Source organism: Pseudorca crassidens, chromosome 2, assembly GCF_039906515.1.
Source record: "Pseudorca crassidens isolate mPseCra1 chromosome 2, mPseCra1.hap1, whole genome shotgun sequence".
NCBI lineage: Eukaryota > Metazoa > Chordata > Mammalia > Artiodactyla > Delphinidae > Pseudorca > Pseudorca crassidens.
In genome coordinates this window covers 177,148,546-177,161,089 of record NC_090297.1, presented here as the reverse complement: position 1 = coordinate 177,161,089, position 12,544 = coordinate 177,148,546, and the positions used below count along the sequence as shown (strand labels likewise).

Genomic DNA, 12,544 nt, shown 5'->3' with positions numbered 1-12,544 from the left:
GAATTTATATAGATACATGAATAGTATAATACTTGTCTTTCCTATTACATATTGAACAAATCTGTACCTGATTGATCATGTAATAATCACTCAGATACTATTAACAACATGAATAAAAAAGTAATAATTATTTCTGTACCCAGTAGAAACTAAGAGTTAGGAGGCATAGCAAATCCTGCCTTTAAATTCTGGCTCCTTAGGGGATATTCTAGACATGCCCAGGAAAATCCTAAAATGAGCCTGGACAATGCTGGCCATAATGCATATATAATAGTAATATCCATCTATTTTCCCACCAGGGATGTGTTCTAAAATTAAAAAACAGACCTATGCAAGTAAAAATTACAAGACATCTATAACTATAAAACTTAACAAAATAGCTGCCAGTTTGCTGAGTCTGACAAAGAAATCTGTCACATTTACTGAGAAAGTTTAACCATAGAAATCAGATGTTAAAAGAAATCAGACTAAAGGAAGAACTTCTACAAGCTTGCCTGTCATACGATTTTTACCATTTCTCTTGGCTGGAAACATGCAGGTTGCTAGAAAAAGTCACTAAAGGAACTTTTATCTCATGTCTGCTGTTTTTCTGTAAAGTTCCTAACCAGCTTAACTTAAACATAAGAAACAGGATGCAGTTGTACCTAGAAGTTTAAAGTAAATTCTGATTCAGTACACAGGTACCCTTTCATTAGCTTTCAGGAGTCTCCTTTGCTGTGTAAACACTTTCCCATCACAAGCACAGTTGAGACAATAGTCCACTGGGAATTCAGGGGCCTAATACTGCACCTAATACTGCAGGGAACCACTAACCAGCAGGTTACCTATGGAGTTCTCTTAATAATCAAGATCCATAAGAAATCCAGTGGGCATCAAAAAAGAGTCCAATCAAAAGAACAGCCACAAATAATTGCTTTATCCTTCCTGGAGAAAGGGCAGGGAATGTAACTAAAACATCTTTGTATCTCTAACATTTAATAAGCTGTGCCTAATTGCAAATGTTGGCACACAGTAGTTGATCAGATATGTATTTGCTGATCAAGTGATTAAAGCAAAAATACAAACATCCATTTATACTGCTATGAATGATCTCTGGGTATGCTGTGCTAGTAACAGGAAAAAAGTCCCACAATTTCTCCAGCAGTGCCATGCAGCATAATAGTTAAGAAGAGAGGATAAGGACTTATTAATCTTGCTTTAATTCCCAGCTGGACTCTTTCTCATCACTAATCATCTGATATTTGGGATAATTAGTTTACAACTCTAAACACTGGTTCCTCATCTTTAAAATGGGTATTACAATAATAAACAATTATGAGAAAAAAAGTCATTTATATAACAGCTCAAGTAGGCTTAGCACACAACATGAATTTAGTCACTGCTGCTAGTTGCATAGTCAAATCCTACGTCAGGAATTATTGATAAATAATGATCTACTACAAGCCACTTATACTTTTATAAAATAAGTTATTTTAAGTAGGCACTTAAGCATTACTCTGCCACCTAAGTCTAATTTTTTTTTTAAAAAAAAGAGTAGTTTTTTTTTTTTTTTTAAAGAGTAGTGTGGGCTTCCCCGGTGGCGTAGCAGTTAAGGATCTGCCTGCCAGTGCAGGGGACAAGGGTTCGAACCCTGGTCCAGGAAAATCCCACATTCTGTGGAGCAACTAAGCCCGTGCGCCACAACTACTGAGCCTGTGCTCTAGAGTCCGTGAGCCACAACTACTGAGTCCGTGCACCACAACTACTGAGCCCGCACGCCACAACTACTGAAGTCCACATGCTTAGAGCCCGTGCTCCACAACAAGAGAAGCCACCACAATAAGAAGCCTGCGCACCGCAACGAAGAGTAGCCCCCGCTCACCACAACTAGAGAAAGCCTGTGCGCAGCAACGAAGGCCCAATGCAGCCAAAAAACAATAATTTAATTTTTTTAAAAAGAGAGTAGTGAGCATGTAATATGGGTGGACTTAGGGACTAAATGCCAAGAAACCTGGGTTTTAGTTCTCTCCTTCACACTTAACCAGAAAGAGTCAAAGCTCTAGGCCTTACATTTCCCATTTATAAAACTCTTACTGTTCCTTCTAACATTTCTAGGAAAATCACATATACTCCTTTAAAAAAGTCTTAGGATTCCTAAAACTACAAAACACATTTCATCAGCTATACTAAAAAACATAATGAGGACAAAAAAATTTTTAATATTAGAGAAAATGTAAATCTATATTTGAAATAACACACATTACTGGGGAAGATAGGTGGGATGAAAAATATTCGACTACAAATATACAGTGTAAGTTTCAAAATGGTAAATTTCTATGAGTTAAGGTCCCTAAAGTCTCAGAGGAAAAACTGATAATTCAGGTTATTTAAAAAAAAAAAAAAAGGACAATGCCCCAGTACTTGCAGAAAAAAAAGCAGCAAGGTGCCCAACAGACTAATCATACAAAATATTTAAGAGTGAATATCTAGTGTTTACTGAAAAATTTGCTTGATGGCAAGTTACTAAACCATCCTGAAATATTAGGACAAATAAACATGATTAGTAAAACCTCATTACCCACCAAGAAGATCCTGTACAAGTGTGCTTTATCCATTACATCATTTTGAATTCCGCCATACATGTAATTTTAAAGAAAAAGAAAAAGAAAAAATAAACGCTGACATTAAAAAGTGATTAAAAATAAAGTTTTGCTGCCTTCAAGAACACTAGAAACTGCACAAGAGTGAAAAAGAAGTGGGCTATCACAACACGTGTCAGTAAAGCAATCCACAGCAGCTGATTTACATAAATCCTAGAAAATGGTGGGGGGAGGGAGGGGGGAAGATGTCTACGTTACTGATTAAAAATGGTCTACGAGCCGCAACTAGATATTAGTAAAACGAAAATCAGAACTATTTGAGAAAAAGAACTTCAAGGGAAGGAGTGCACTGAAGGGGTTAAATTACACTAAGTTACATATCAAAGCTTATATTGCTTATGCCCTATAAAATCACGTAACATGAAAACCAACATCTAACACTGAAAACATTTACAAAGCCCGTGCTTGAGCATAAATTAAAAAAAAAAAAAGGAAATAAGCTGGAAAAAGATAAAATTATAACCATTCATTTCATAATCATCCCATTTTTGTATTATTCACTCATCACTACACTTACACTGAATATATATAATTTAGCACATGGAAGCAAATCTCTAAGCTTCTCCCTACCTTAGGTTTTTAGTCAAAATGAATGCAAACAATCACGTGGGATTCAGCCAAGCAGTGACGTTAAATTCTGCTCTGTCAGAGAGAGCATCTGTCAAGCCCACATTTAAACTGCTGCCTGCCTGTGCAGCAGCTGAGGAACCCTGGATTTCATATTACAGACTAAAACCCTGGTAAAACTGCTCAAAATCCTTCCTGCAGCTGCCAGGCAACAACGAAAGAGAGTTAAATCCTGTTCTTTTCCAATACAATCGAAGCACTCCATTCTAGCTCTGGCTGCTTTTGATTGCAGCTCAGTGTTCTTACTAGAAATATGGATACTGAGAAGAGAATACAGCACTGCATTGTCCGGCCAGGAAAACAGCAGATGTAAAAAGCTTCAATGCATCAACTGTCAGCAAGAGTCGACAGTGCTCCAAACAGAACGAACAACCACAGCTCTTTTGTTTAAAGAAAGAGAAAGAAAATGAAAGAAAGGAAAAACCGCAGAAGACTAGGACCCATATGAACAAGAAGGGGAACTCGAAGACAAGCAGACAGATGGACACTCTGGACACTGTGAAAAGCAATCGCAGGAGGCAGACTGCTGGGGGAGGTGCGCATGTTCGATAGCATCTTGGCTGAAGTGATGGCGTGCCAAAAGTATCTTCAGTGGGCATAATCCTCGCCTCATAAATGCCTGACCAAGGAAGGTATGTTGATATCTTGTTTGTGATACTCATTTAAATGTCTGTTACTTTTTTATAGCCCTGGAGGCACTAATATCTAATAAACAAGTTCATACAGTTCACTGTCCTTGAAACTATGAAAGGGTTTCTAAATATATGATTTTAAAATCTGTCATTGCTTTATTCAAGTAAATATGTAGCTTGCAGTAATTATGTATTACTGAAAAGGCAAACAGTAACAAGATGTGCTTAAAGGCTTCTCTGAGAAATTAAACTTTAAAAAAAAATCTGAAGCCCTCTAAAGAAAACATAGCAATCCTCTATCAAATTAAGTCAAGTTGAATCCTTATCCAATAAATTAAAGTGCTCTCTTAAAAATGGCCATCGAAGAGGTCAATGCAGTGAAATTCATTAAATAGTATCAAAGATGATCTTAATATTAAGAGCTTTTTCAGTCCTTTTAAAACAAAATCTTAATATAGAACAGTTTTTAATAACAAAATGTTGCCTCCCATACCCATCTCCCTAAATAAAGATAACTTACCAACTCTGAAACTATCAACAAATTTTAAGTACCACCGAGCTGTAAGATACTATAAGGAAAGCATTTGCACAGGATCACAGAAGGCAGTGTGCATTTATGCACAGCACACCACCTCAGGAGATTTGCATGCTCACGAATACAACTTTAAACAAAGAAATATCAATACTTGCTAAAATTACCCCCTTTTAAAATAGTGAGCTTTTATTTTAAGCAACAGACTGATTCTAAATGATCAAAATATAAGACTGGTTTTGGTGATCATTTTTAAAGTGAAACTCAAAAACATAATATGAAAATACTCTGTCATAAAAATATCCATGTAACAGCAATACAAGGTCAAAAAATTAAATTTAAATGTAGCCACTGTGCTTCCAGGTTATATAAATATGTAATGATGAACTAACTGGCACAGTATGTGTGTGCAGGGCAGAAATAAATCTAATAAACTATTTTAGTAACAATCATAGAATAGCAACTCATGGCTCAGGAACTCGGGTATTTCTAAAATTTTTTACAGATCGTCAAAGATCCTGATTTTTGCTCAATTTTACAGCACAACTCAACCTATTATTTAATAATCACAAAAGGCAAACATTTTTAAGACATATGTAGGGATTCCATTCTAAAGTTAAGATTAAACAAGTCTATCAGGCCCTATTATTATTAGAGCTCAACATCAACTCTCACTCACAGTATGAATTTTTATTCCATTAAGGAATGAAACCAGATGGTATTAAACAAACAAAAAAAATATGGTTGTAAAAAACCTCAAGTCTCTCTTAGTACCTTTATCTCTCAATGTTAAAGTCACCAATTAAACATTTTTATAAGCTAGCTATCTCAAAACAAGAGTGTAGAGTTTTTTATTCAAGCACCCCTTAAATCTAGAACTGTTCCCACAGACTAAGATATTATCACTTTTAGAAGCCAAATAATAAAAACAGCATGTGTGTGTGTGTATGAGTGTGTGTGTGTGTGTGTGTGTGTGACAGAGAGAGGGAAAGAGAGAGGGAGAAGTAACGGAACATTTTATAGTAACATCCTCTCCGTGAGCGTCAATCCATAAGATGTAAATACATATTAATCACTTGATAATATTACCATAAAAACCCATAAAAGACAAATCAAAGCTATTTCTACGCTGAAAATGTAAAAGTGCAAAACTATTTAGAATGTCAAAATATTTTAACTTTCTGGTCTTGTTCCCACTTCTTAAGAATTAATGTACAACAGGCAGTAACTGGAGAATAATGTTATCTTTTAATAAAAGGAGGAATAGTTACTTTAATTGTACTTTCTTTTTAACAGTAAAATTATGGTAAATATCTGAAAAATGTTTAATAAAGAATTTTTTTTAAGGCTAGACACATGCACTACATTTACCAACGGGAGATTAAGAAATGAGTATATATGGATTTCAAGCCTGAGCAGCTGGATATTTACAAACATACAAATATCATGAATTTACATTAAGATGCATCTCTATCACCTATCGCTACAAAATCACATAGGACCATAAACTACATGTATGCCAGGTTACAATATATAATAATTTGCTGTTTTCTGTAACATTGAAATACTTTAGAAACATCACTTCAGGTATAATGTTTTCATAAAAATACAATTTACTAATATATTTACCTTCATTCATTTTTTCAGTCCTTTATTCAAACATGCATTCAAACATCTGACCTTCTATTTATTGCTTCTTAAACCATCAAGTTTACACTTTTAAAGGATCTAAATGATTAGACTTCAACCAGTTTCCAAGCATTCTATATCAAGAGAAAGCTGACACATTTAATTTAGCTTTGGAATGTTTAAAATAGATTATCAAATAAATTTTAAAAGCAACTTTTCTTTTAAATTTACACACATAACCCTTATATCTACTGGCTTCTTTACGGGGTGGAGGGAAATTATTACTATTTATCTAATATTTCATTTGAAAATAAAAGCTTAGAAAGAATCTCCTCATCTAAACAGAATGGCCAACTATTTATAAGTGTAAGGAGGAGAAAAGTGAGTTTCTAAACCAGAACACTCAGCTCTGTTATTTTCAACTGAGCTCACCACAGAACTATGTTTTACTGGTATGGTGAAGTGTCTTAGTCTTCATCAGAGCAATGTGAAATTAAAATCCAGGTAAATAAATTCTAATAAATAAGTAGATTCTATTTTTTTTAAATCTGAAAACTTAAGGAAGAAAAACACTGCTCCTATCTCACAAAATGATTAATGTAATTTCTTACATTTGAGAAACACCATAACTTCTAAAAGCACTACATAATCTCAGATACTAGAAATCATCAAAAGCTAGCGCCTGTACTGTTACGCTTCAGAGATGCTCGAATCCCCACCTGCTTGCTCCTCCTAGTGGCTTCTGCTGGAACAGGAGTCTAACACTTCCCATCAATATTTTCAAAATACTTTACATTATATGAGTGCTATTCTAGTTATTCAATTATATGAGGACTTCCATGTAAATGCCATTATTTTCCCCAAATAATTGAATTTTTTACCGAGGTTAAGCAAATTTGGTATTAACCATAAACCTTTCAATATCACAGGCTACAAAAACACATTCATATGTGTATATATAATTTCAAATAAACAAACGCTCCTACAATAAATGTTTTTAATTGACCAGTTTTCTTTTACATAAAGAAACAATTTTCACAATAAAAAGTTGATAAAATTACACAAAAAGGTTTGTTTTCTCTTTTAACAGAATTCAAGCTACAGCTCCTTACCCATCCTTTACCCCCACGCCTTGATCCAGAAAAATAACAAACTGAAAAAACATGAACCAATTTGTGCTATGCACTAAAAAAACTTGTTCAAAGACCAGTTCTTAATATGTGGCATCGTGAACTTCCCATATTGACATCTCATAAATTTTTTTTTCTAAACGTAGGGCTCTAAGTGTCATGCTAGCAGAAGTCCTAAAAATGTAAAAAATTCTCTACATGCAAATTTAGAACACAGCATAACTCAAAAATCTTTTAAGATGCATTTTGTGAAATTTAAAATTTTAAATAGTTGGGGATACAATAATACCTAGTGTCTGTATTTTGTAAGAAATCTGAAAAGACTGTTCAAAGCAGTTCTTTGTTTTATTCTAACATGGAGATTCAACTGAGATACGTGATAGTACTCTGTGAAGTCCACAGATAATTAGTTGCTATATTATAAAAATCAATCATAAGTCTAAGTAAGGACAATGATCTCCTGAATACCTCATGTCTGAAGTGGAAGGTTAACATGAGAAAAGAGTACTTGCAAATATCCATCATTTATTACTGTCTTAAAATCCTGCACTGAAGTTACTGAACCCTGAACATTAATTCTGACAGGTGCGTCTTCTCACTGACTTTCTCGACACAGTAGGGGCCAACGGAAACATGCCAAGCAGTGTACTGTGACTAACAAAACTCTGCCATAATCAACCTTGCACCGTCTGTCCCACAACTGATACATGACCATTTTACAAAAAAGGCCGCTGACTGTGCACCATACCACCAACGGTATGTCAAATCAATTTTAATTAATGCCAATAAATTTTCCATCTGCTCTCAGGCCTCCTTACATGTCCTCTCTCAGGGATCTAGCAGCATTTTCCTCTTCTCCATGCATACAACTTTTAATCTTTAACTTAAGTCAACAATTACAAGTGACCAGAGCTACTGAGATAGATGATGAAATAAGTGGAAGAAAATCAATCCATTCACATCTCTTTAAAGTGGTCACTGTGCTCCAAAGGTGTATTTTTAAAGAAATTAATCCTGTTCTCACGATGTTACGTTGCCAAGGGAAGACAAATCATAAACGTTGTTCCTGGGTTATCCTATTTTCACAGCTTAAAAATTTCCATGTGCCCTAATTTTATTAGTCTCTTTCAAGCAGTTCTGTGATATTTCCATTCTGTAAACGTTTATGCTTCATCTTTATAGAATGACTGCGAGGGAGACGACGTGACAGCATTAGAAAATGATTACCAAAGAACAGTACTGATTCAGGAGAAGAACACAATCTCAGCCACCGATCTCTCATCCACTACTGGATATTAACAACATGCTTCAGTGGAGAAGAAGACACTGCTGCTTTGCAAAGATGAGCTGGAATGCCAAGAGGTCTCTGTTCCGTACCCATCTTATTGGTGTACTTTCTCTCGTGTTTCTTTTTGCTATGTTTTTGTTTTTCAATCATCATGACTGGCTGCCAGGCAGAACTGGATTCAAAGAAAACCCTGTGACATACACTTTCCGTGGATTTCGTTCTACAAAAAGTGAGACAAACCACAGCTCTCTTCGGAACATTTGGAAAGAAACAGTCCCGCAGACTCTGAGGCCTCAAACAGCAACTAACTCCAATAACACAGATCTGTCACCACAAGGAGTTACAGGGCTGGAGAATACACTCAGTGCCAACGGAAGTATTTACAATGAAAAAGGCACTGGACATCCAAATTCTTACCATTTCAAATACCTTATCAATGAACCTGCAAAATGCCAGGAGAAAAGCCCTTTTTTAATACTACTAATAGCTGCAGAACCTGGACAGATAGAAGCTAGAAGAGCTATTCGGCAAACTTGGGGCAATGAAAGTCTAGCACCTGGTATCCAAATCACACGAATTTTTTTGTTGGGTGTAAGTATTAAGTTAAATGGCTACCTTCAACGTGCAATCCTGGAAGAAAGCAGACAATACCATGACATAATTCAACAGGAATATTTAGATACATACTATAATCTGACCATTAAAACACTAATGGGCATGAACTGGGTTGCCACATACTGTCCACATATTCCATATGTTATGAAAACTGACAGTGACATGTTTGTCAACACCGAATATTTAATACTTAAGTTACTCAAGCCAGACCTGCCTCCTAGACATAACTATTTTACTGGTTACCTAATGAGGGGATACGCACCCAACAGAAACAAAGACAGCAAGTGGTACATGCCACCAGACCTCTACCCAAGTGAGCGCTATCCTGTCTTCTGTTCTGGGACTGGTTATGTTTTTTCTGGAGATCTGGCAGAGAAGATATTTAAAGTTTCTTTAAGCATCCGTCGTTTGCACTTGGAAGATGTATATGTAGGGATCTGTCTTGCCAAGCTGAGAATTGATCCTGTCCCCCCTCCCAATGAGTTTGTGTTCAATCACTGGCGAGTTTCTTATTCAAGCTGTAAATACAGCCACCTAATTACCTCTCATCAGTTCCAGCCTAGTGAACTGATAAAATACTGGAACCATTTACAACAAAATAAGCACAACGCTTGTGCCAACGCAGCAAAAGAAAAGGCAGGCAGGTATCGCCACCGCAAACTCCACTAGAAAAGACAACTTTTTTTTTTCCCAAACGTGCGATCTGTAAAATATTGCTAAAAGCATGTATAGTTAAAACTGATTACATCCATAGGACAAGTTTTAGTTAAAACTCATCGCATAAAGGAATCCAAAAATATTTTTTTAATTTCTGAAGAAGGTAATTCTTAAAAATACAACACGATATAACAAAAAGGTATCCCAAACAATCTACTAAAAATCCACATAAGGGGATTCTGTGTATTAACATGCAATAACAGGCGTGCATACATCAATGGTTCAACTCTTACGTTAGGGGCCAAGAAGGTGTATTTGCATATGTTTTCCACAAAAATTTTAATTTAAGAAATGGATACAGTCAAAAGACTTTGGATTCAGTTTTTCATTTCAATATAATTAAATGTAAATAAAACATTATTGTCAATTTTAAGGAAACTTTATAATTGTGCAAAGGACAAATTTTGACCTATTCTAGGGTTCTAAAAACCATATTCCATGCAATAAGATTTAGTTGAATTATTCCATAAACATATTTATAAAGTTCAGATGTTTCATCAATGCAGTTCTCATCTAAGTATTTACTTTTTAAAAACAATTGAGATATTCATTTTCTTTTATCAATACGCACATATACTGGGGGAATTTATTTTGACATGACGTGATAAAATGTGAAAAAAAAATCAATGTGTCTCAGGCTCACATTTTTATAAAAAAAAAAATTAAATGTTTCAAAATAGAACATCTGTTCCCTCGTTGGTGTTCAGGGCCAAGCTAGAACTTCAATGATTTACTCAATCAACCAGTTACTGCACTCTCAAGGAGCATCACCAGTTAACTTCAAGCATATCTGAAAAAATCTATCATTTTCCTCTAACTGAAGCAAAAGTGATTACTTACAGGCACAAAGAGGATGCACTGTTGAAAAAAGATAAAGGATAAAGAGTGCAGCGGCAGTTTCATTCAATACATTTTAAGATGCATGTCTGCCAAACTGCAACATATGGGAAGTTTATTTCCTGACAGCAGGTGTACACATGCCAGTACTTAATCATTTTACGGCACCTACTTCTTTCTCTGAGTGCCAAGTTTACAAACCTGCAGTTTTTAATTTGGTGGATGACAAATATTCTGCACCGCTGATTAAAAACTTTCTTGGGAGGGATGGGGGAAAACTACAAATGTTTGATGAACACTTGATTCTAGGATGAACAATGTATACAATGCACTTTTATCAAGTTTTTAATAAAAAAGGTAAACAAAAAACCTTTACTGAGTGTTATGGTCCAAATGCTTCACAATTTGTATGGCTCCATTATAAATTTTAAAATCAGGAAATACTAACCCATTAATTTTAAAAAGGTGTTTTTACTTTAAACAAGTGTATAAATTTATCAATCTTGCTCAGTGAGGATGTCACTTATCCTAATTCTAATAACAATCATTTTCATCCTTGATTCTATTCTGAAGAGTTATCCACCAAAACAGAATTCTAACATGTTACAGTTCAGAACCACAGAGACTGCTTCAGTACTTATCATTTAATGCGTTGAATTCTATTTATACTTAACTTATCTCCCACTTTCAGTTCAGTTGTCTAAGTGTTCTATTCTACATAGAATAATTCTGAATGTTGAGCTAAATAACCCCCCAGCTCTTGGTAAGGTCTGTTTTTCACTTAATTTATTCTGTATGGTTATAAAAAGACTAAAATTACTAAATACCAAAATTACTAAAGAAAGGTCACACATAAAAGGATAATACCAAATTACGTAAGTGTGATGAAAGACAAAAGGAATCCTTCCCTCAGTATAATCCTCTCCTTAATACTTCAGAAGTTTTATTTCTTAAAAGTATATGTATATGCATGTATGCATCCACAGGTATGTACTCAGATACAATCCAAACACTACGTGTACAAATTATTATTACAGTGCAGTATCTTTAAGAGATAGTATTTTCCTTCCAGAAAAATTCAAGTCTAAAAAAGATGACTTGGAATCTCATGACACTCCAAGTTCTCAAAGAGCACTGAATCAAATAACAAGTGTTTTAGTACTGCTGAAAATCTTTATTTTAAAATATGTATTCTGCTATTAATTTATTTTTGACCTTCCATTCTGAATATGCAAGCTGACTTCAGCAAAATATGATTTTCAAATTCATATTAGGATATTTAAAAATACAGTATTTAAACATCTCACCAAATATTAATTGTGCCTTATTCATGCCCAGTACTATGTAATTTTTACTATGCATGAAAATATAATTTTAAATGACAGCACTTGCATTTGGTCAAAGAAAAAAATTACAGGAAGGAACAACCATGTAATCTTTATGCTCGAAGTGTTACGAGATATTGTGGAAGATAAAAATACCAAAACTTTCAATACTTACTAGTTTATTTTGATCAAGATTATATAGGTGATGAAATTCTAATTCAAGCAAAAAAATTTTCTTTCTCCTCTGATTATACAGTATAATCACAAAAAATCAACTGGAGTCTTATTAATATCTATTACCAAAACCCCTATAAAAATAATACCAACACAGCAGCAGGAACTATTTACTGACTGAGAGTACGCTGTGTGCCTGGTACCGTGTTAAAGCACTTTACACACATATCTCGTGTAATCCTTATAAGTAACACTAAGAGATAAGAAAGACTGGTACAAGAGGTTAAATACCTAAGATCACACAGCTAGTAAAACAGCAGGGTTCCACTGCAAAGACTCTTAACCATTATGCTATTCTGCTACATACTTCACATATGACTCCTGCTAGAGGGTCTAAAA

At 34.7% G+C, this 12,544-nt stretch overlaps 2 protein-coding genes across 3 annotated transcripts in view; one reads left to right on the top strand and one right to left on the bottom strand.

Annotated features, from left to right (window-relative positions):
* The window catches only part of CDC73 (cell division cycle 73), a 91,086-nt gene that overhangs the window by 38,056 nt on the left and 40,486 nt on the right, over positions 1-12,544 (bottom strand). The gene's annotated exons all lie outside the window — the stretch shown is intronic.
* B3GALT2 (beta-1,3-galactosyltransferase 2) lies at positions 3,299-10,530 on the top strand. Of its 2 annotated transcripts, XM_067729778.1 has the most exons (3): positions 3,299-3,898; positions 7,775-7,945; positions 8,372-10,530. In XM_067729778.1, exon 3 carries the CDS (start codon positions 8,493-8,495, stop codon positions 9,759-9,761), a length of 1,269 nt encoding a protein of 422 aa, XP_067585879.1. In that variant the 5' UTR covers positions 3,299-3,898; positions 7,775-7,945; positions 8,372-8,492; the 3' UTR covers positions 9,762-10,530. The 2 variants fall into 2 exon arrangements, with proteins under 2 accessions (XP_067585879.1, XP_067585880.1); XM_067729779.1 differs by lacking the exon at positions 7,775-7,945.

Bases quoted from the DNA above. Each gene is read 5' to 3' on its own strand.
- B3GALT2 (XM_067729779.1), top strand. From the start codon at position 8,493: ATGCTTCAGTGGAGAAGAAGACACTGCTGCTTTGCAAAGATGAGCTGG.